The sequence below is a fragment of the Staurois parvus genome, unplaced genomic scaffold (genome assembly GCF_062004578.1).
Source record: "Staurois parvus isolate SC_StPar_1 unplaced genomic scaffold, SC_StPar_1.0 ptg002523l, whole genome shotgun sequence".
In the NCBI taxonomy this organism is placed as follows: Eukaryota; Metazoa; Chordata; class Amphibia; order Anura; family Ranidae; genus Staurois; species Staurois parvus.
The window spans coordinates 32501-57854 of NW_028320319.1; the positions used below are offsets into that span (position 1 = coordinate 32501).

General features: G+C 47.5%; 1 protein-coding gene across 1 annotated transcript in view; it reads right to left on the minus strand.

Moving 5' to 3' along the window:
- Nucleotides 1-22109, minus strand: part of LOC149430689 (tetratricopeptide repeat protein 7B-like) — a 49960-nt gene extending 27851 nt beyond the window's left edge. The window contains exon 1 of the mRNA XM_089666097.1: nucleotides 20700-22109. Coding sequence (XP_089522223.1) covers nucleotides 20700-20730 — 31 coding nt within the window. The 5' untranslated portion in view covers nucleotides 20731-22109. The remainder of the gene's footprint in view (nucleotides 1-20699) is intronic.
- Between the last annotated feature and the right edge of the window lie 3245 nt (nucleotides 22110-25354).

Here is a 25354-nt window from a genome sequence, read left to right on the forward strand (position 1 = left end):
CCGGACCCCGCATTCACTATATCCGCTCTCCCCGGACCCTGCATTCACTATATCCGGTCTTTCCGGACCCCGGCATTCACTATATCCGCTCTCCCCGGACCCCGCATTCACTATATCCGCTCTCCCCGGACCCCGCATTCACTATATCCGCTCTCCCCGGACCCCGCATTCACTATATCCGCTCTCCCCGGACCCCGCATTCACTATATCCGGTCTTCCCTGGACCCGGCATTCACTATATCCGGTCTATCCGGACCCCGGCATTCACTATATCCGGTCTTTCCGGACCCCGCATTCACTATATCCGGTCTTCCCGGACCCTGCATTCACTATATCCGGTCTTCCCGGACCCCGCATTCACTATATCCGGTCTTCCCGGACCCCGCATTCACTATATCCGCTAAGGGACGCTATGGTAGGAGGCCCAGGAGGACCCCACTGCTGACACATAAATATGGGAGGAGGCCCAGGAGGACCCCACTGCTGACACATAAATATGGGAGGAGGCCCAGGAGGACCCCACTGCTGACACAGAAACATAAAAAAGCCAGATTGCAGTTTGCCAAAACTTACCTGAGGAAGCCAAAATCCTTCCGGGAGAATGTGTTGTGGACAGATGAAACAAAATGGCATCTTTTTGGTAAAGCCCATCATTCTACTGTTTTCAGAAAAAGCAATGAGGCCTTTAAAGAAAAGAATACATCCCTACAGTCACACATGGTGGGGGGGTCACAGTCCCTCCAGTCACACATGGTGGGGGGGTCACAGTCCCTCCAGTCACACATGGTGGGGGGTCACTGATGTTTTGGGGTTGCTTTGCTGCTTCAGGCACTGGAAGTCTTGGCCATGTGCATGGTATTATGAAATCTGAAGACTACCAAAGAGTTCTGGGGGGCAATGAAGGGCCCGATGCCAGAAAGTTGGGTCTCCGTCAGAGGCCATGGGTCTTAAAGCAGGACAATGACCCAAAGCACACATCAAAAAGCCCCCAGAAATGGGTTCAGACCAAGTGCTGGAGAGGACTGAACTGGCCAGCAATGAGTCCAGATCTCAATCCCAAAGAGATCTCAAAACAGCAGTTGGGAAAAGGAACCCTTCCAATCGGAGAGACCTGGAGCAGTTGGTGAAAGAAGAGCAATCCAAAATTCCAGTAGAGAGGTGGAAGAAACTCACTGATGGTTGCAGAAAGCCATTGATTTCTGTTCTATTTTTCCAAGCCGTGTGCTACCAAATATTACGTGGAGGGTGCCAATAATTTAGTCCAGTCCATTTTTGGAGTTTTGCGTCAGATTTGGCTTTTTGTTTCTCCTTTTTTGTGTCATACAAATGCTAAAAGAAATAAACATGAGAATGCCAAAACATTTGTAATTGTCACAATTTTCTGGGCTTAGTTATCTGGCAGAGATGCCGGGGGGACAAGATGGTTGGCCATGACTGTATATGCGTTTTGGCTGGGGCAGAGATGCAGGGGGACAAGATGGTTGGCCATGACTGTATATGCGTTTTGGCTGGGGCAGAGATGCAGGGGGGACAAGATGGTTGGCCATGACTGTATATGCCTTTTGGCTGGGGCAAAGATGGAGGGGGAACAAGATGGTTGGCCATGACTGTATATGCGTTTTGGCTGGGGCAGAGATGCAGGGGGGACAAGATGGTTGGCCATGACTGTATATGCGTTTTGGCTCGGGCAGAGATGCAGGGGGGACAAGATGGTTGGCCATGACTGTATATGCGTTTTGGCTGGGGCAGAGATGCAGAGGGGACAAGATGGTTGGCCATGACTGTATATGCGTTTTGGCTGGGGCAGAGATGCAGGGGGGACAAGATGGTTGGCCATGACTGTATATGCGTTTTGGCTGGGGCAGAGATGCAGGGGGGACAAGATGGTTGGCCATGACTGTATATGCGTTTTGGCTGGGGCAGAGATGCAGGGGGGACAAGATGGTTGGCCATGACTGTATATGCGTTTTGGCTGGGGCAGAGATGCAGGGGGGACAAGATGGTTGGCCATGACTGTATATGCGTTTTGGCTGGGGCAGAGATGCAGGGGGGACAAGATGGTTGGCCATGACTGTATATGCCTTTTGGCTGGGGCAGAGATGCAGGGGGGACAAGATGGTTGGCCATGACTGTATATGCGTTTTGGCTGGGGCAGAGATGCAGGGGGGACAAGATGGTTGGCCATGACTGTATATGCGTTTTGGCTGGGGCAGAGATGGAGGGGGGACAAGATGGTTGGCCATGACTGTATATGAGTTTTGGCTGGGGCAGAGATGGAGGGGGGACAAGATGGTTGGCCATGACTGTATATGAGTTTTGGCTGGGGCAGAGATGGAGGGGGGACAAGATGGTTGGCCATGACTGTATATGCGTTTTGGCTGGGGCAGAGATGCAGGGGGGACAAGATGGTTGGCCATGACTGTATATGCGTTTTGGCTGGGGCAGAGATGCAGGGGGGACAAGATGGTTGGCCATGAATGTATATGAGTTTTGGCTGGGGCAGAGATGCAGGGGGGACAAGATGGTTGGCCATGAATGTATATGAGTTTTGGCTGGGGCAGAGATGCAGGGGGGACAAGATGGTTGGCCATGAATGTATATGCGTTTTGGCTGGGGCAGAGATGCAGGGGGGACAAGATGGTTGGCCATGACTGTATATGCGTTTTGGCTGGGGCAGAGATGGAGGGGGGACAAGATGGTTGGCCATGACTGTATATGCGTTTTGGCTGGGGCAGAGATGCAGGGGGGACAAGATGGTTGGCCATGACTGTATATGCGTTTTGGCTGGATTCTCACTCTGATAGACAGAGCTTAGGTAGCTGCACAAGTAACATTTAATGGTTTTGCAGTGTATACACAAGTGAACTAAAGGGCACTTTCTATATTTGCCTGAAGCTCTGTACAGTCACTCACATGCTGTGTATGGGGAAGGTCATTAAACAGCTCACTGTTCTGCATTGCTCAGTCATTAGTCACTTCAGGTGTTATTTTAATGTTCTCTCCGGAATGTGAGGCTGCCGTCTATCTGAGCAACCAGGAGAAATCTACTACGACTGTCTTCACCTTCCTTTATGTAACAACGGCCTACTTAAAGTGGTGGTAAAGGTTCAAGGTTCTTTACCTTCATGCATTCTATGTAAGAAGATAAAAAGCCATTTGTGTACTGCATCCCCCCTAATACTCACCTAAGCCCCTCTCGATCCAGCAACATACACTGGAGTCTCAGCTATCCTGGGACTCCATCTTCTCATTGGCTGAGACAGAAGTGGGAGTGTAACAGAACCGACCCCAGACTGCGCATGGGTACTTTCATTAGACTACCGCTTCCCCGTCCGAACACCGACCACAGACACCACAGCAAACCATACAAGACTAGACAACACCAGTCTTGAAGTAAACCAGGAGGTAGACTAGTTTATTTCAACACAGATACAAGATATATACACTCAGGGGACAATCCCCCCTCCCTGCATAATGACACAGGGCGGGGCAATCCCCCCTCCCTGCATAATGACACAGGGCGGGGCAATCTACATTTAGTAACAAGAGACACACAGGTATTCAAACTTCACACCAGCAGACAGTCCCATCAGGAGGGAGGGCTGCTGGAGACACCCCCCCACTAAGCTAATATACATAAACACATACATCCCATAATAGGTTTCTCCCAAGCAAGACACACAATAGAACAATGGAATGCAACCACATAACATCAAACAATCCACAACCCCCCCACCCCAATATTAGGACAGATCACCCTGTATCCCTAACAGGCACAGGGTGACTTACACATAATAGGGATATGGGGAGCTGAGACAGGGGTCTCCCCACCTCTCCAAAGTGAGCTGGGTTCCTTGGGCCCCCCACCCAAAGTGACTCCCGTCTCAGGGAGCCATTGGCTCCCGTGCTGTCAATCACAGCCAGTGAGCCAATGTTAAGAGAGGCGCGGGGCCAAGCTGTGGCTCCGTGTGTGAATGGACACATGGAGCAGCGAGTGCCCCCATAGCAAACTGCTTGCTGTGGGGGCACCCAACAGGAGGGAGGAGCCAGGAGAGCCTGCAGGGAGCCCGAGAAGAGGAGGATCCAGGCTGCTCTGTGCCAAACCACTTCACACAGCAGGTAAGTATAGACATGTTTCTTATTTTTCCTTTCCAGCAAGGTGCCTACACATGCCAGCATACTGGGTCATATCGCCTTGTGGGCCCAGAACCCCCTAGAACCAGGATCACACCAGCTAAAATCATCAACTTTGCCTTTGCTCCAGATGAGTGCATCTGTATATTTAAAGGCCAAGTTCAACCTCTGGAACATGTTACACCCACCTTTAGGATGTAACACGTATCGGCATCCGTGATAGTGGGCAAGGGTTCTTCTCCCCAGCAAACCAATGTCACATTTAAATTTAGTGCAGCTGTGTGGGGCTCTGCCTGCAATGATTCACAGGGATCTGTGAATGAAGAAACTACAAGTCCCGTCTGCCACCATGACAGATAGACTTGTAATTCTTAGGGCTCATGTACACTGCAGCTGATAAACACGTTCAGGAGCTGTTCAGCATTTTTTTCAGCAGCCCCTGAACTCTCCCTAATGTTTTCCTATGTATCCATGTACACATCTTCATTTACAGTCATTTACAGTCATTTACAGGCATTTGAGTTTACAGTTGTTTTTTTGAAAGCAGAAAACTTGCGTTCAGCAGTCGATTTTATCAGCGTTTCAAACGCAAAACTCTTGTAAATGCAGCAAATCCCGTTTATAAGTGTTTGAATTTTTTTTTTAACTCTTCCAGTTCCCGATGCTGTCCAGAGCCTTTTTTCATCATGAAAAATGCAGGCAAAGCGTTTTCAAGGTACTCAGATGGACAAAACACTGAACACAGGATGTTTCTACCAAGCTTGTCACACATTGTAATGACCAATTCACACCTCAGACCTCTCCCACCTTTGGAAACAAAAGATATGTTAATGACCAATTCACTCCTCAGACCTCTCCCACCCTTGGAAACAAAAGATATGTTAATGACCAATTCACTCCTCAGACCTCTCCCACCCTTGGAAACAAAAGATATGTTAATGACCATTCACACCTCAGACCTCTCGCACCCTTGGAAACAAAAGATATGTTAATGACCAAGTCACACCTCAGACCTCTCCCACCCTTGGAAACAAAAGATATGTTAATGACCATTCACACCTCAGACCTCTCCCACCCTTGGAAACAAAAGATATGTTAATGACCATTCACACCTCAAATTCCTCATGAAGACCCCCTGCCAGGTGACCTTAATGACTCCCTCCACCAGACACCTTTCCCTCCCTTGGAAACAAAGGAAATGTTAATGAGCAACTCACACCTAAGATAATCTCAACACATACTGCTATCTCTGCTTCTACTCTCTGTATTTCTCTGAAACAGTCTGAAATAGTTAATAATTTACCACTTTTCAATGCCTTCTGGACATTTGGGAGGTTCTCTTGTGCTTATCTTTAAAAACCGCTTCTAAATGCAAACGCACATAAACGCGTTATGCAAACGTGGCTAAACAGACAGTTTTTAACCTACATTTTCCAGCAGTCAGTTTCCATCGTTCAGAAGTGTCCCGTGTACATGGGGCCTTACTGGACTGTGAGGGCGCTGATGAGCATTCTCGTAGTTCATGGACACTTCCTCTAGCTTTCCAACAGAAAGCCCATGCAGAGGTACGGGCAGAAAGCTGTAAGACGTGTCTGCAGGAGCCTAGTATTGCACCTGCAATCCACTCATCCTGAATGCAATGTTCTGCTGGCTCCTGTAGGAAAAAAATAATAAAACGCACTTTTTTTTCTGCAAAAATAGATGCCATTTATTATTTTTTCCCTGAAAGGCTTATCCTTTAATCCATAACAGTTTGCTAGACACCAGTAATCTCACCGATTTGGATTAAAAGAGAAGTTCAGGATAATAAAAATAAAACAGTCGCACTCACCTAGGTGGATGCAGAATAGTTCTGATGCTGCATCTGTTCCCCACTGCTTCTAAGGCCCAATTCACACCTATGCAGGTTGCAGCTGATGTGTTTTTTTTACTCACACATTTTTGATGCATTTTACCTTTTTGGGAGGTGTCTGTTGTCTTGCGAACAAAAACAGCAAAAATGTGTAAAAAAAAACCCAAAAAATGTGTTTTTAATGCGTATTTTAATCGCTTCCGTAGTGTTTCCATTGAAGTCCAACGAACCAAAAATGCAAAATGCTGCAGGAAAAAAGTCCCTGACCCTTTCCAAAAAAAAAAACCACAGATGGAAAATGCAGAGATGTTACGTGACCCAACAGAAACCAGGTTGAATGGACAGCAAAACTGAAAATGCACTGAAAAAAGCATAAGTGTGAACCAGGCCTAAGACTGAGAACTGAGCAATCAAAGACAGCTGATTGCTCAGTTCTCAGTCTTTAGTGAACAGAGAGCGGGGATTATGTCACCAGCTCTGTCTCTCCAGTGCTCACTGGAACACCGGGCTGCGGAGGGGGCAGGAGTGGTTGGCTCAGACTCTCATCAGCTCGCTGAGAGGCTGAGCCAACTACCGGTCCAGACATCTTGGTGGATCCCCACATTAACCTCTTGCCGTCTGCCTGCTGTTTATAAACGGCAGGGCGGTGGCAGTCCAGGGTCGGGTTGCCGTCCATAAATGGCACCCGCCTTTTCTAGCTGTGCGCGCTCCCTGTGAGCGCACACCACCGCGATCCGGTGCCCGCTGTGTCCTCCGGACACAGTGAAACACCGATCGTCGGACGGGACCTCTGTACGAGGTCCCGATCATGTGATCACTGATTGGCGAATCAGTGATCACATGCAAAGTAGTAAGCAAGATGTCACTTGTGACATCATTGCTTACTATGTGTGAAATCTGTGAATGATCACAGAGGTCACATGGTACAAGGCTATTCACAACAGCCTTGTACCATGTGACAAGCTGTGACCAATCACAGCTCACTCAGTAATTCTCAATGACTGCAAGAATGCAGACAGAGAGAAAGAGAAATGATTGCTTTTACATCCTATATGGGTGTAAAAGCAATCAGTGTAAAAAAAAAAAAAAAATCTTCATCACCCTCCACAAGTAGTACAGTGTCACCATGGTGACAGTGTACTGCTAGGGTGACAGTATGTAAAAAAAAAAAATAAAAATAAAAAATAATATAAAAAAAATAAAATAAAATGTAAAAAAAAATGTTTAAAAATTATAATTTTTGGTTATAAACTAATTTGGATTTTTTTTTTTTTACTAAAAAAATAACAGAATAAATTTTGGCTAAGATTTATGATGAAATATTATATATTTGCAAAATTTTATTTAAAAAAAACACTTTTTTTTCAAAATTTTTGAACTTTTTCATTTACATAGTAAAAAAAATAAAAATCCCAGCGGTGAATAAATACCACCAAAATAAAGCTTTATCTGTCTCAAAAAAATGGTAAAAAATTCATATGGGTACAGTGTTGCATGACCGCGCAATTGTCATTCAAAGTGTGATAGCGCTGAAAGCTAAAAATTGCCCTTGACAGGAAGGGGGTGAAAGTGTCCGGACAGGAAGGGGGTGAAAGTGTCCGGACAGGAAGTGGGTGAAAGTGTCCGGACAGGAAGTGGTTAAACTTGGGATCTCTCCAGGGTCTGACCGACTCTGTGATATCAGCTGACAGCGGACTTTAGCCCCCTGTTGAACGGGTCACAGGAGTGCAGTCCTGGGATCCCCAGGGGAAGTAGGGCCAAAAGAGCCTTGGTCCCACTTCTCCTTTAACCCCTTCATGCCTAAGGGAAAAACAAAATTAAATGCCTAAGCACAATTTTGCAACGTTGACATGTGTTAGTAAAACTGTATATATATCATCACAGCTACTTTGTACATCCGGGTGGATTATACCGCGGTTTATTTCAGAACAAATTGGGCTTTTATTTGGTGGTAAATGGTAATGGTTAGCTCCTGATTTTGGTTTATTATCAAAGGAAAACTGGCCCAAATTAGTAAAAAAAATTTTTTTTTTATTTAGCTGTGTGTTTTTTGTTACTACCATAACCTACCACCAAAGAACAACCCAAAATAAATTTTCCAGCTCTTGACGATCGCAGCGATAACATATATGTGTATGTTTGTTGTTTGTACCTGTAGTACAGCAATAGTGTGCATTTTGTTTTTGTCTTTTTTTTTTTTTTTTTACCTAAAACACACTGACACCAATTTTTTTTTTTAAATCCTGACATTTGACCCTGACCTTGTCCTTTGACCCTGACCCCAACAATAACCCTGGCACTGAACTAGATCAAGCCTTGATCTAGGTATTTTTTATTTTATTTTTTAATATTTATCTTTTTTTTTTTACAAACTTTTTTTTTTCTCTCTATGCCAAGAGTTAGAGATATACAATGTATCTCTCTTCTCCATTCATAGAGAGAAAGAAAAAAGGGGCCAGGCTGCACGGTGACTGATCACTGTGATAGCCAATCAGAGGCTATCACAGCGACCATGTGACCTGGAATCGGGAGCCCCGGGTCCCGATCGTAAGAACGAGACCCGGGGCTCTTAGTGGCACCACAGTCTTTGTGCTGGGGGAGCGCGCAGTGCGGCGCGCTCCCAGCACAAAGACAGGTACGCAAATATGCGGCACCACGGAAAAAAGCCCAGTTCCCTGAGACCGCATATTTGTGTAACGTCGGCGTCAAGGGGTTAAGGATAGCCAATCACGGAGCACTCTTAATTAGCCATATAGCCAATCAGAGCACCTGATATAACGTGATCATTTTACTTTGCAGTGGAAATGTTAGAAAAGAATGTCTCTGCGGTTCGATACGATTCTTTCCTACATCCGCTGTGTAAAATGTTGCACGTTTGCAGGTTTTCTCGTCCTTTCTTAGACTTATAGCCTCAAAACAATTGTACCGTTCCGGCTACGGCTGCCTGAGAGACGCGCGCTAATGTGACAATCACGGCATGCAAATCAGGGAGCGGTGTTTGTTGAATAATCTGCTGATCTTGGAAAACATCGCTGCCAGCCTTTGGAGCTTGTTCCGCAGTGTGCAGTTTATCTGGTAACCCCGAGGTTATATGAATAATACATTGTGGCTAAGTCCCGGTAAGTAGGAAGTAATGGGATCTTCACATTCAGAGTGACTGATCTTAACTTGTTATCTACACCACGACGGCTGCAATCAGGGTGCCTGCACGCTCATCACCTGCAGGGGAAAAAAAAACCTACTGCCAGCTTCACCGCTGAGCTGAACAATCAGATAACAAATATCCACCATTTAATCCACTTATGTATTTATCAGAACAACCATTATACAGTCATGGCCGAAATTGTTGGCACCCTTGATATTTTTCCTGAAAATCAAGTATTTCACACAAAAAAGGTATTGCATTAACACATGTTTTGCTATACACATGTTTATTCCCTTTGTATGTATTGGAACAAATATAAAACAGAGGCAGAAAAGCAAATATGACATAATGTCACACAAAACCCCAAAAATGGGCTGGACAAAAGTATTGGCACCCTTAACTTAATATTTGGTTGCACACCCTTTGGAAAACATAACTGAAATCAGTCGCTTCCTATAACCATCAATAAGCTTCTGACACCTCTCACCCGGAATTTTGGACCACTCTTCCTTTGCAAACAGCTCCAGGTCTCTCTTATTGGAAGGACACCTTTTCCCAACAGCAATTTTAAGATCTCTCCACAGGTGTTCAATGGGATTTAGATCTGGGCTCATTGCTGGCCACTTCAGAACTCTCCAGCGCTTCTTTGCCATCCATTTCTGAGTGCTTTTTGACGTATGTTTGGGGTCATTGTCCTGCTGGAAGACCCAGGATCTTGGACGCAAACCCAGCTTTCTGACACTGGGCCCTACAGTGCGACCCAAAATCCTTTGGTAATCCTCAGATTTCATGATGCCTTGCACACAGTCAAGGCACCCAGTGCCAGAGGCAGCAAAACAACCCCAAAACATCATTGAACCTCCACCATATTTTACCGTAGGTACTGTGTTTTGTTCTTTGTAGGCCTCATTCCGTTTTCGGTAAACAGTAGAATGATGTGCTTTACCGAAAAGCTCTATCTTGGTCTCATCTGTCCACAAGACGTTTTCCCAGAAGGCTTTTGGCTTACTCAAGTACATTTTGGCAAACTGTAGTCTTGCTTTTTTATGTCTCTGTGTCAGCAGTGGGGTCCTCCTGGGTCTCCTGCCATAGCGTTTCATTTCATTTAAATGTCGACGGATAGTTCGCGCTGACACTGATGCTCCCTGAGCCTGCAGGACAGCTTGAATGTCTTTGGAACATGTTTGGGGCTGCTTATCCACCATCCGGACTATTCTGCGTTGCAATCTTTCATCAATTTTCCTCATCCGTCCACGACCAGGGAGATTAGCTACAGTGCCATGGGTTGCAAACTTCTTGATAATGTTGCGCACTGTGGACAAAGGCAAATCTAGTTCTCTGGAGATGGACTTGTAACCTTGAGATTGTTGATATTTTGCCACAATTTTGGTTCTCAGGTCCTCAGACAGTTCTCGTCTCCTCTTTCTGTTGTCCATGCTTAGTGTGGCACAGACAGACACACAATGCAAAGGTTAAGTGAACGTCTCTCCTTTTTATCTGCTTTCAGGTGTGATTTCTATATTGCCCACACCTGTTACTTGCCCCAGGTGAGTTTACAGGAGCATCACATGCTTGTAACATTCTTATTTATCCGCAGTTGTGAAAGGGTGCCAATACTTTTGTCCAGCCCATTTTTGGAGGTTTGTGTGACATTATGTCGAATTTGCTTTCTTTCCTCCCTTTTTTTGTTTTGTCCCAATACACACAAAGGGAATAAACATGTGTATAGCAAAACATGTGTTAATGCAATACGTTTCGTGAGAAATACATGATTTCCTGGAGAAATATCAAGGGTGCCAACAATTTCGGCCATGACTGTATATAAGTGGCTGTAAACTTCAGACATGGGATATGAACAAAGCACATCCCTCTATGGTGTGTACTTGTCTCAGTCCAGAGCACTAAGTGTGTTGAGATGTCTTTGCTATCAGCATGAATCCCTTCTGACACATTTTCCTGACACCAAGAGAAAAATGGTGACAGGGGAGCTGACAGCCTCAGCTCTATTCCTGTGAGCTGTTTGAAGGGGTTGTCTGTCTCTTCCCTCCAATCAGCACTTGGAGCTCTCCTCACTGAGCTCTGCAGTGAGTCATTTCAGCTCTCCACCCCCCCCCCCCCCCCCACCACCACCACCCTTTTTTTTTTTTTTTTTTTAAGTCTCAGGCAAGCTGTATAAATTCAGCACTTTGAACGGATGTAGAAAATAGAAGACTGCAGATAAACAGGTACAACGTACGTAGGAGGATTTGTTTAATTCTCTGTGTATCACCTGAGGCCGGTCACTTCACTGAGTACATGGAAGGGTTTACAACCACTTTAAATACAGCTAATACACATTTATTTATTTCAGGTACTTATATAGCGCCATCAATTTACGCAGCGCTTTCCATATATATTGTACATTCACATCAGTCCCCGCCCCCGAGGAGCGTACAATCTAAGGTCCCTAACTCACATTCATATATACACATACTAGGGACAATTTAGACAGGAGCCAATTCATCTACCAGCATGTCTTTGGAGTGTGGGAGGAAAGTGTGGGAGGAAACCGGAGTACCAGGAGGAAACCCACACAGTCACAGGGAGAACATGCAAACTCCAGGCAGGTGGTGCCATGGCTGGGATTCAAACCAACGACTCGAGTACTGCCAGGTGGAAGTACTCACCATTTAGCCACTGCGCTGCCCATACATCATTGCACTGCTGCCCCTTTGCTGTGCAGTTACTAGTCAGGGTGAGTTCTGGACCTGCAGTGCCTAATGGCGGTGTAGTCTGCAGAAAGAGTGAGGCAGGAAGGAGTACCTGTCGTGCCAAACAGCTTGCAGATTTCCCAGCTTTGCCAGAGGTGTTTATATTGCCATCATTGTCCAGATTGCAGATACTTCCCATCACATCACCGTGGCTGAATACATAGGGGTTTTACCGAAGGGATTCGTAATTCTGTGCAGTCAGTCTTGTGATCCAGGAAGCCTTGCCAGACAGCAAAGCCAAGCAGGGCTGCTATTAGAAACCACGGGGCCCCATACAGCCAAACTGAACCCCCCCCCCCCAAAAAAAACACAGTTTACTATGCTTCAGTTATGAATGCACACAGTGAGTGATCGGTATCGATCACTCATTGTGTTCATTCAAAAAGGATAGGGGCTGGTAAATGTGACATATTTACTGGACCCTTCCCCGACTCTCTATCATGAAGGATTCTATTGTGTGCTTACAGCTCCCGGTGGGAAGGAGAGGAGGAGAACCGTCAGCACTGCAGGGTGGAGGAACACAGGGGTCTGCACTCCGCTCCCTATGATTGGGCTGTTGGTAAGGAAGCAACCTGTGATCATCAATAGAGTAGGAAGCACTACGCTTTCAGCCCAGGACAGATTGTTCAGTTCCTGTTCCGGCAAAGGACACCATGCAGTATGTATGCTCTCTATGTACTTGTGTGGTTTCCTTTGAAAATCCAATTTCTCTGAGCAACCCAGGGATATACTGCAAGGCGAAGTGGCAGGAAAATAAGTGGTCCCTAGTCTGGACCGTATAAGTTGTCCCTAGTCTGGACCTTTTAAGTTGTCCCTAGTCTGGACCTTTTAAGTTGTCCCTAGTCTGGACCTTTTAAGGTGTCCCTAGTCTGGACCTTTTAAGGTGTCCCTAGTCTGGACCTTTTAAGGTGTCCCTAGTCTGGACCTTTTAAGGTGTCCCTAGTCTGGACCTTTTAAGGTGTCCCTAGTCTGGACCTTTTAAGGTGTCCCTAGTCTGGATCTTTTAAGGTGTCCCTAGTCTGGATCTTTTAAGGTGTCCCTAGTCTGGATCTTTTAAGGTGTCCCTAGTCTGGATCTTTTAAGGTGTCCCTAGTCTGGATCTTTTAAGGTGTCCCTAGTCTGGATCTTTTAAGGTGTCCCTAGTCTGGATCTTTTAAGGTGTCCCTAGTCTGGATCTTTTAAGGTGTCCCTAGTCTGGATCTTTTAAGGTGTCCCTAGTCTGGATCTTTTAAGGTGTCCCTAGTCTGGATCTTTTAAGTTGTCCCTAGTCTGGATCTTTTAAGTTGTCCCTAGTCTGGATCTTTTAAGTTGTCCCTAGTCTGGATCTTTTAAGTTGTCCCCAGTCTGGATCTTATAGGCAGTTCCTAGTCTGGATCTTACAGGCAGTTCCTACTCTGGATCTTACAGGCAGTTCCTACTCTGGATCTTATAGGCAGTTCCTACTCTGGATCTTACAGGCAGTTCCTACTCTGGATCTTACAGGCAGTTCCTAGTCTGGATCTTACAGGCAGTTCCTACTCTGGATCTTACAGGCAGTTCCTAGTCTGGATCTTACAGGCAGTTCCTAGTCTGGATCTTACAGGCAGTTCCTAGTCTGGATCTTACAGGCAGTTCCTAGTCTGGATCTTATAGGCAGTTCCTAGTCTGGATCTTATAGGCAGTTCCTAGTCTGGATCTTATAGGCAGTTCCTAGTCTGGATCTTATAGGCAGTTCCTAGTCTGGATCTTACAGGCAGTTCCTAGTCTGGATCTTACAGGCAGTTCCTAGTCTGGATCTTACAGGCAGTTCCCAGTCTGGATCTTACAGGCAGTTCCCAGTCTGGATCTTACAGGCAGTTCCCAGTCTGGATCTTACAGGCAGTTCCCAGTCTGGATCTTACAGGCAGTTCCCAGTCTGGATCTTACAGGCAGTTCCCAGTCTGGATCTTACAGGCAGTTCCCAGTCTGGATCTTACAGGCAGTTCCCAGTCTGGATCTTACAGGCAGTTCCCAGTCTGGATCTTACAGGCAGTTCCCAGTCTGGATCTTACAGGCAGTTCCCAGTCTGGATCTTACAGGCAGTTCCCAGTCTGGATCTTACAGGCAGTTCCCAGTCTGGATCTTATAGGCAGTTCCCAGTCTGGATCTTATAGGCAGTTCCTAGTCTGGATCTTATAGGCAGTTCCTAGTCTGGATCTTATAGGCAGTTCCCAGTCTGGATCTTATAGGCAGTTCCTAGTCTGGATCTTACAGGCAGCTCCTAGTCTGGATCTTACAGGCAGTTCCTAGTCTGGATCTTACAGGCAGTTCCTAGTCTGGATCTTATAGGCAGTTCCTAGTCTGGATCTTATAGGCAGTTCCTAGTCTGGATCTTATAGGCAGTTCCTAGTCTGGATCTTACAGGCAGTTCCTAGTCTGGATCTTATAGGCAGTTCCTAGTCTGGATCTTATAGGCAGTTCCTAGTCTGGATCTTACTCCACCATAGCTGGTCCCAGCCATGTCCTGGGAAAGCAGAAGGGCTGACCACTCAGCCAGCAACTGAAGATGGAGGGCAGTCCTGCGTTTATCGGGATCACCGATGTCTGGTTGGCCTCAGTAATAAGTATGGTCCCTACAGTATGCACGCCACCTTCACCTCCCAGTATGTTCCGGAATGATTCCTGAAGGGGTTACAAGTGCTGGAAGTGTCAGAGCGCGGATAGTGGAGGTGCTATGAATAGCTCTCAGTTTTGACTGCGGAAGGTGCCAACAAGAAAGCTGTAATCACAAGTGAGTAACGAGCAGGAATTAGCCACCCACTTCAGAGCAATTTTTAGCTGCCCTTCAAGGGACGTGCCGCACGTCGACAGGTCCTGCCGGCTCTGGATAACCCGCCCAAATTTCAGGACCAACCCCGTCTTTCCTCGTACCGACCATTGATCCCAAACTGATGTATTCCTAACAATTCATATCACTCGAATTTCTTACATTATTCTGTGTTCACCATTTTCTCTAAATCTGATGTTAAAAGAGAAGTATGGGATACAAAAAATCTAGTGAAGCTCCAATAAATCATCCAAAAACTGTCGACTTTTGTTCTTTATAGCGCAAAAAATAAAAAACACACAGGGGATCAAATACCACCGAAAGAAAGCTCCATTTGTGGGGAAAAGAGGACACAAATTTAATTTGGGTGCAGCGTTGCATGACCGCGCAATGGTCAGTTACGTAGCGTAGTGCCGTAATGGCCTGGTCAGGAAGGGGGGTAAATCCTCTGGAGGGCGAGGGGTTAAAATGTTCATCGATCACCCGGAGAGGAGTGGGTTTCCCTCAACAAAAGTGGAGTTACCCTTTAAATATAATTGACAATGTAAAGAATACAAACACCACAAGGGGATCTCTGGACTCACCACCAGGTAGGGTGTTGGAAGTCAACATTCAGCATACTGGATCATCCAGAGAGAGATTCCAGCACAGAGAGGCAATTGCTCCCATTCCTCAGGGATCCCCCTACTCAGCAAAGAGGTGATTAGCCGAAAAAGCGTCACTCTTATTGGTCAGGGGAATTGGCTGGGCTTAGACCTCAAGTCAAATCTCAGGTAACAATGTGAAACTAGTTTCAGAGAGGCACACACGAGTTTATTCTACATAAAGTAGATACCTTGCAGTGTCGGTTCTTATCCAGGACTCTTAACCGTTTATATACATTGGCTGGACGGTGGCAGTGCCGGGGTGGGTGGCTGTTTAGAAACGTCCTCTCCACCCCCTGCTTGTACATGCTCCCTGGGAGCACGCAGCACCGCGATACAGTGCCCGCTGTGTCCTCCGGAGACAGTGTAACACTGATCGTCGTACGGGACCTCTGTGTGAGGTCCCAATCATGTGATCACTGATTGGCCAATCAGTGATCACATGAAGAGTAGTAAGCAAGATGTTGCTTCTGACATCATTGCTTACTACGTGTGAAATCTGTGAATGATCACAGAGATCACATGGTACAGGGCTATTCACAACAGCCTTGTACCATGTGACAAGCTGTGACCAATCACAGCTCACACAGTAGTTCTCAACGGCTGCAAGAATGCAGACAGAGAGAAGGAGAAATGATTGCTTTTACAGTCTTTATGGGTGTAAAAGCAATCAGTGTAAAAAAATAAATCTTCGTCACCCCCCACAAGTAGTACAGTGTAACCATGGTGACATTATGTAAAAAAAAACAAAAACAAAAAAACAAATATAAAAAAATAAAAATGTCAAAATTTTTTTTTTGAAAATTATAATTTTTGGTTATAAACTAATTTGGGTCATTTTTTTTTACTAAAAGATAACGGAATACATTTTGGCCAAGATTTATGAAGAAAGATTATTTATTTGCAAAATTTTATAAGAAAAACACTTTATTTTCAAAATGTTTGGACTTCATTTATAAAAAAAAATTTCAGTGGTGAATAAATACCACCAAAATAAAGTGTTATCTGTCTCAAAAAAATGCAAAAAAATTCATATGGGTACAGTGTTGCATGACCGCGCAATTGTCATTCACAGTGTGATAGCGCTGAAAGCTGAAAATTAGCCTGGACTGGAAGGGGGGGAAAGCGTCCAGACTGGAAGGGGGGGGAAAGCGTCCGGACTGGAAGGGGGGGGAAAGCGTCCGGACTGGAAGGGGGGGGAAAGCGTCCGGACTGGAAGGGGGGGGAAAGCGTCCGGACTGGAAGGGGGGGGAAAGCGTCCGGACTGGAAGGGGGGGGAAAGCGTCCGGACTGGAAGGGGGGGGAAAGCGTCCGGACTGGAAGGGGGGGGAAAGCGTCCGGACTGGAAGGGGGGGGAAAGCGTCCGGACTGGAAGGGGGGGGAAAGCGTCCGGACTGGAAGGGGGGGGAAAGCGTCCGGACTGGAAGGGGGGGGAAAGCGTCCGGACTGGAAGGGGGGGGAAAGCGTCCGGACTGGAAGGGGGGGGGAAGCGTCCGGACTGGAAGGGGGGGGGAAGTGTCCGGACTGGAAAGTGTCCGGACTGGAAGGGGGGGAAAGTGTCCGGACTGGAAGGGGGGGAAAGTGTCCGGACTGGAAGGGGGGGAAAGTGTCCGGACTGGAAGGGGGGGAAAGTGTCCGGACTGGAAGGGGGGGAAAGTGTCCGGACTGGAAGGGGGGGAAAGTGTCCGGACTGGAAGGGGGGGAAAGTGTCCGGACTGGAAGGGGGGGAAAGTGTCCGGACTGGAAGGGGGGGAAAGTGTCCGGACTGGAAGGGGGGGAAAGTGTCCGGACTGGAAGGGGGGGAAAGTGTCCGGACTGGAAGGGGGGGAAAGTGTCCGGACTGGAAGGGGGGGAAAGTGTCCGGACTGGAAGGGGGGGAAAGTGTCCGGACTGGAAGGGGGGGAAAGTGTCCGGACTGGAAGGGGGGGAAAGTGTCCGGACTGGAAGGGGGGGAAAGTGTCCGGACTGGAAGGGGGGGAAAGTGTCCGGACTGGAAGGGGGGGAAAGTGTCCGGACTGGAAGGGGGGGAAGTGTCCGGACTGGAAGGGGGGAAAGTGTCCGGACTGGAAGGGGGGGGGGAAGTGTCCGGACTGGAAGGGGGGGGGGGGGGAAGTGTCCAGACTGGAAGTGGTTAAACATACAACATGTATCACTGTAGGATACCCAAGCGGAAGTCCTGACTTTGTCGCTGCTGCAGTAACAGTCCCCGGAATGATGTCATCTAATTGGCTGCAATGGCCTGAAGTGCAGACTGTCAGCAGACACGATAATGATTTCTCAGACTCGTCCCTGAGACTGGCAGCGACGCGATCTCGGTGTAATTCCATCACTCGATCAGGAGGAAGGCAGGTTGGAAGGTCGCGGCACATTAAGAGTTGCGGGGGTGAAATTTCAGCTACCCCGGGCCCTCTCCACTCATTGTTTCCGAACAGGTCGGTGTCACTGGAACAGGGTCAGCCCGTCAGATAAAGCCGGACGGTGATATCCTATCTATGGAAACTGGAGGAGATGGGGGCTGGACACAGCAAGAGAGATCCATCGCCCTGCACCCGGGGGCAGCCCTTGACCTCATCAGAGCCGCTGAATGACATAATTAGTCGGAGTTCTCATTTCACATGCTGGGTTGGGGAGCCCTTGAACCTGGACGCACCCAGAAGACAGACCTCAGAGTGATATAGGAAGTCTTTGCACTTGTATGACCAGCAATCTAGATGCCCAGATTTAGAAGCATCACTAAGCTTTGGTTAATTTAACAACTCTGTCACCAATGTACCTACCTAAGGATTTTATTTGTTACATTGTTTTAATAAATACCATGGTCAAGATTTTTATCACAAGACAAAAAAGTTAAAGAAAGTTTGTTTTTACTCACTGCATTGTAAGCCTACCAGCCTTAGCTGTCACAGTGCCTCTCTTAGTGCAAGCCTCAGTTGCTGCCAAAGCCAGTTTGTTTGTAAACAAACCCATGTGATCAGTGTGATTGCCTGCAATAGTGATCACATGATCTAAAACCATGCTGATTATTTCTTGGTTTTTAGTTTTAGACCAGTGGTCTCCCAACTGTGGCTCAGGGGCCAAATGTTACACTATGCTTGCCTATATCTGGCCCTTATGGGAATTTTTCCTCCTACTGATACCATCGATGGGGCACTATTCCTCCCATTGACACCAATGATGGGACACTATTCCTCCCACTGACACCAATGATGGGTCACTATTCCTCCCACTGACACCAATGATGGGGCAATATTCCTCACACTGACACCAATGATGGGGCACTATTCCTCCCACTGACACCAATGATGGGGAACTATTCCTCCCACTGATACCAATGATGGAGCACTATTCCTCCCACTGACACCAATGATGGGGCACTATTCCTTCCACTGATACCAGTGATGGGGCACTATTCCTCCCACTGACACCAGTGATGGGGCACTATTCCTTCCACTGACACCAAAGATGGGGCACTATTCCTCCCACTGACACCAATGATGGGGCACTATTCCTCCCACTGACACCAATGATGGGGCACTATTCCTCCCACTGACACCAATGATGGGGCACTATTCCTTCCACTGATACCAACGATGGGGCACTATTCCTCCCACTGACACCAATGATGGGACACTATTCCTTCCACTGATAACAATGATGGGGCACTATTCCTCCCACTGACACCAACGATGGGGCACTATTCCTTCCACTGACACCAAAGATGGGGCACTATTCCTCCCACTGACACCAATGATGGGGCACTATTCCTCCCACTGACACCAATGATGGGGCACTATTCCTCCCACTGACACCAATGATGGGGCACTATTCCTTCCACTGATACCAACGATGGGGCACTATTCCTCCCACTGACACCAATGATGGGACACTATTCCTTCCACTGATAACAATGATGGGGCACTATTCCTCCCACTGACACCAACGATGGGGCACTATTCCTCCCACTGACACCAACGATGGGGCACTATTCCTCCCACTGACACCAATGATGGGGCACTATTCCTCTCACTGACACCAATGATGGGGCACTATTCCTCCCACTGACACCAATGATGGGGCACTATTCCTCCCACTGACACCAATGATGGGACACTATTCCTCCCACTGATACCAATGATGGGACACTATTCCTCCCACTGATACCAATGATGGGGCACTATTCCTCCCACTGACACCAATGATGGGACACTATTCCTCCCACTGACACCAATGATGGGGCACTATTCCTCCCACTGACACCAATGATGGAGCACTATTCCTCCCACTGATACCAATGATGGGGCACTATTCCTCCCACTGACACCAATGATGGGGCACTATTCCTCCCACTGACATCAATGATGGGGCACTATTCCTCCCACTGACATCAATGATGGGGCACTATTCCTCCCACTGAAACAAATGATGGGGCACTATTCCTCCCACTGACACCAACGATGGGGCTCTATTCCTCCCACTGACACCAACGATGGGGCACTATTCCTCCCACTGACACCAATGATGGGGCACTATTCCTCTCACTGACACCAATGATGGGGCACTATTCCTCCCACTGACACCAATGATGGGGCACTATTCCTCCCACTGACACCAATGATGGGGCACTATTCCTCCCACTGACACCAATGATGGGACACTATTCCTCCCACTGATACCAATGATGGGGCACTATTCCTCCCACTGACACCAATGATGGGGCAGTATTCCTCCCACTGACACCAATGATGGGGCACTATTCCTCCCACTGACACCAATGATGGGACACTATTCCTCCCACTGACACCAATGATGGGGCACTATTCCTCCCACTGATACCAATGATGGGGCACTATTCCTCCCACTGACACCAATGATGGGGCACTATTCCTCCCACTGACACCAATGATGGGACACTATTCCTCCCACTGACACCAATGATGGGGCACTATTCCTCCCACTGACACCAATGATGGGGCAGTATTCCTCCCACTGACACCAATGGTGGGGCACTATTCCTCCCACTGACACCAATGATGGGACACTATTCCTCCCACTGACACCAATGATGGGACACTATTCCTCCCACTGACACCAATGATGGGACACTATTCCTCCCACTGATACCAATGATGGGGCACTATTCCTCCCACTGACACCAAAGATGGGACACTATTCCTCCCACGTATACCAACATTTGGTCACAATTCCTCTCATTAAAACCAATGATGGCGCATGGTTTACTCCCACAGGCCACAGCCCGGCCCCCCTAGAGCCTGAAGGACAGTCAACTTTGCTTACAAAGTTGGAGACCCCCGGTTTAGAGGAACAGCTGTCTACAGTTTAAGTCATAACAGCATTATAACTGTATACATAATGTATCAGGCCCACTTACCTGCATGAAGCCAGATTTGTGCCAGTGTCATCCAGGGGTGCAGTGGGCCTTGCTTTGGAGCACTACTCTGCAGAGATGAGGCTACCTCGGACAACGCCTGTTCCACACGTGATGCTGCAATGGACGTCGCGTGGACGGAACCTAAAAAGGAGACACCAATATGAGAAGTGGAAACCGCAGGAACCCGTAATGTCAACCAAAAGCGGTGCCGCCAGCCTGTGTGCTGTTAAATGCCATTTTTCCTGCGTGACAGACACAACTGTGTGGGCAAGACGTGCAGTAGCCAGATCAAGGCATGACCAGACATAGAACACAGCAGCCGGACACGGGGCCCTCAAACGTGCCAGAAGAGAAAGCCTAGTGATGTTAGAGCTGTGACCTTACCTGATCAACCGTCTCTTAGAAAACCGAAAAATCAACAAGACCAAATACAAACCCCACACATAATTGTCCTTCCAAGACCAGCCTCTGATGAACTCTTCCTCCAGCCTTAAGAGTTCTCGGAAAGCTTTGTTCCTAAACATGGCTTCTAAGGAAAAACACTGCTGACTTGAAAAGCAATAATAACATAAGGACGGGTCCTTCAAGAAGTCAACGGTCAAGGTGTCACCATCACTGTGGGAGTCCGTTCTCGTTTTTAAGCCCCCAGCGGAGCACAGCTCCCCGATAGAAATGAATGGAGGCCATGGTGTGCATGCGAAGTAGGGGAGAACCTACCTGGGATGATATATATTAGTGTAGGTGGGCTACACTCTTGAGAGGGTTTTGGGGGGTGTTCATACTTAAAGCACAATGTCACAAAAAGTTGAATGCTGGGTCTGCTTTGCTTACTCAGAACGCACCAAACAAAGCCAAAGAGCACCGAGCTGGAGCAACCTCAGATCTGCTTGCCAATGAATTAAGGGAATTTTTTCAGTATTAATTGGAGGCGTCTGAGACCTGTTTTGGGTTTTCCTAAAGGGTTAGTTCACCTTTACCAAAAAACTGCCTATGCAGGTAAGGGGCACCTGTAAAAAAAAACAAAAAAAAACAAACTGTGCAGCTTTGACTAAAGTTAGATTCCTTTGTTATAGGTGTAGGTCATGTATGTACCTTCTGAAGCCCGACCGAAAAACTCTCAGAGTTGGCATCATCTTGTCCTGCCTTGTTGCTAAGGCACTCCCAGCTGTAAATGCTCACCCCCACCATCACAGGAGGGAGCTCTCAAAGCCCCCACACGTGTGGTCTCCTATATTCTTGGTTGTAGCATGACTAAGCTCAGAGCTGCTGCGATGGGAGAGAAAGAGTGCGTGCAAGGTGGTTTGAATAAGCTGGAAGAGTCCTAGCAATGTCCTAGCAACAAGGCAGGACGGGACAATGCCATCTCTGGGAGTTTTTCGACCAGGCTTTCCGTAAATGACCTATACCTACAGTGAAGGAAATGCTTATTTGATCCCCTGCTGATGTTGAATGTTCGCCCCTCACACAGAAATGATCGGTCTAACAATGGAATGTTCGCCCCTCACACAGAAATGATCGGTCTAACAATGGAATGTTTGCCCCTCACACAGAAATGATCGGTCTAACAATGGAATGTTCGGTGTAACACTGAGAGACAGAATACAACAACAAATTCAGCAGAAATGCGTCTAACAAATGATGACTGATCTGCGTGTTCATGAGGGAAATAAGGATTTGATCCCCTTCACAAAACATGACTTGGTACTTGGTGGCAAATCCCGTGTTGGCAATCACAGAGGTCAGACGTTTCCTGGAGTTGGCCCCCAGGTTTGCACACATCTCAGGAGGGATTTTGGCCCACTCCTCTTGGCAGATCCTCTCCAAGTCATTAAGGTTTGGTGGCTGACGTTTGGCAACTCGAACTTTCAGCTCCCTCCACAGATTTTCAATCGGATTAAGGTCTGGAGACTGGCTATGCCACTCCAGGACCTTAATGTGCTTCTTCTTGAGCCGCTCCTTTGTTGTCTTGGCTGTGTGTTTTGGGTCATTGTCATGCTGGAACACCCATCCACCACCCATTTTCAATGCCCTGGCTGAGGGAAGAAGGTTCTCACCCAAGATTTGACGGTACATTGCCCCATCCATCGTCTCTTTGATGCGGTGCAGTTGTTGTGTCCCATTAGCAGAAAAACACCCCCAAAGCAGAATGTTTCCACCACCATGTTTTACAGTTGGGATGGTGTTCTTGGGGCCACAGGCAGCATTCCTCCTCCTCCAAACACTACGAGTTGAGTTGATGCCAAAGAGCTGGATTTTGGTCTCCTCTGACCACAACACTTTCCACCAGTCCTCCTCTGCATCATTCAGATGTTCAGTGGCAGACTTCAGACGGGCCTGGACATGTGCTTTCTTGAGCAGAGGGACCTTGCGGGCACTGCAGGATTTCAGTCCTTGTTGGCGTAGTGTGTTACCAATTGTTTTCTTGGTGACTGTGGTCCCAGCTGCCTGGAGATCATTGACAAGATCCTCACGTGTAGTTCTGGGATGATTCCTCACTGTTCTCATGATCATTGACACTCCACGAGGTGAGATCTTGCATGGTGCACCAGACCCAGGGAGACTGACACTTGTTTTGTGTTTCTTCCATTTGCGAATGATTGCACCAACTGTTGTCACCTTCTCACCAAGCTGCTTGGCCATAGTTTGGTAGCCCAGTCCAGCCTTGTGTAGGTCTACAATCTTGTCCCTGACATCCTTGGACAGCTCTTTGGTCTTTGCCATGGTAGAGAGTTTGGAATCTGATGATTTGATTGCTCCTGTGGACAGGTGTCTTTTATACAGGTAACAAAGTGAGATTAGCAGCACTCCCTTTAAGAGACTGCTTCTAATCTCAGCTTGTTACCTGTATGAGAGACACCTGGGAGCCAGAAATCCTGCTGAATGATAGGGGATCAAATCCTTCTTTCCCTCATGAACATGCAGATCAGTCATCATTTGTTAGACGCATTTCTGCTGAATTTGTTGTTGTATTCTGTCTCTCAGTGTTACACCGAACATTCCATTGTTAGACCGATCATTTCTGTGTGAGGGGCGAACATTCAACATCAGCAGGGGATCAAATACGCATTTCCTTCACTGAATGGCAAGGGCATTCTTCAACTTTGGTCACAGCTGCAGTTTGTTTTTATCTAGAGGCACTCCTTACCTGTTTTTTTAATTTTTTTAAAGATGAACAAATCCACTAAAGAACAAATGCTCTCACCACCAGTGGGGTTTAATTCTTACATCTGCCAAAACAAATATTTTTAGGAGGACTGACCCTTTGATGATAAACTGCCATCACTAGTTTGCAGTCGACTTCTGTGAATATTGCATTAGGGGGCAGTAGGTGTCAGCGAGGACCAGCACAGCCAGTTCCTCTTGCTTTGTGTCTGGGGTCTGCAGTGGCACAGAATGTGATGAATGTGGCTGTTTTCGGGTAAATGTCAGTCAGGGGAAGATGAATAATGAGTGCTCAGCAAACAGCAAATGTTTCAAAGCAGCCATAATGGGCATGTGATCAAATAAGAGTCTATGCCACTTGTGGAAAATCTAACACATCCAAGCTAATAAGGAACTACAAGTCCCAGCGGATTAGGCTGCATAGGCCATTGGATTGCAGGTGACCCAAACCAGGAGTTTGCCCAGATTTTAGTTTTTTAAAAACATTTTATTTTGATTTTGGATGCAGTATGGAAAGATGAAATCCCATCGCTGTCCCTGCTAGGATAGATTTACCTTCTCTATTTGTTACAGTGATAGAATGGGATGAGAAATCCAAACTGGAAAAGCTTTCACTAGAACAGAAGATGATGGGAAATCCTCCAATATGGAATATCCTCTCACTTGGCTCTTATGTTTTCAGGACAGTAAGTGAAGGAAAATCTTCACAACAGGAAAGAACCCGGGTTTTTAAAAATTCCTCACTCAATATTAAAGCAGAGCTCCAGTCTCCCCCCAAAAAATTAAAAAGAAGCAGCTCAAAATCCTGTAGGGCACTTACAGTACCTGTCCAGGGATCCAGCGATGTCCTGAAATGAGCCGATTCTTCAATCGACTTTGGGTGCAGGCGCTGGCATCTTGGGTAGGGGAAACTGGCAGTGAAGCCTTCCGGCAGTGCGCGGTGTGATCGGAACGGTGTGTGTCCCAGAGGGGGAAGGAGAAGGGGCCGAAAGAACGCCGTGGTGATCTTACTCTGATTTCACTGCACACTGTGAGCTTCTGCCAGAGAGAGAGGTCAGAGAGAGAGAGGTCAGAGAGAGAGCTCAGAGAGAGAGAGAGAGACGAGAGAGGAGAGAATGAGAGGGAAAGAGAGAGGGGGGAGAGATTGAGAGAGAGAGGGAGAAGGGAGAGAGAGGCAGGGAGGGGGGGAGAGAGAGGCAGGGAGGGGGGGAGAGAGGGAAAGAGAGAGGGAGGGGGGGGGAGGGAAAGAGAGAGGGGGGGAGAGAGAGGGGGGGGAGAGAGAGGGGGGGGGGAGAGAGAAGGGGGGGGAGAGGGAGAGAGGGGGAGAGAGGGGGGGAGGGGGAGAGAGAGAGGGGGAGGGAGAGAGAGAGGGGGAGAGAGAGAGGGGGAGGGAGAGAGGGAGGGGGGAGGGAGAGAGAGGAAGGGGGAGGGAGAGAGGGGGAGGGGGAGGGAGGGAGAGAGAGGGAGGAGGGAGGGGGAGGGAGAGAGAGGGG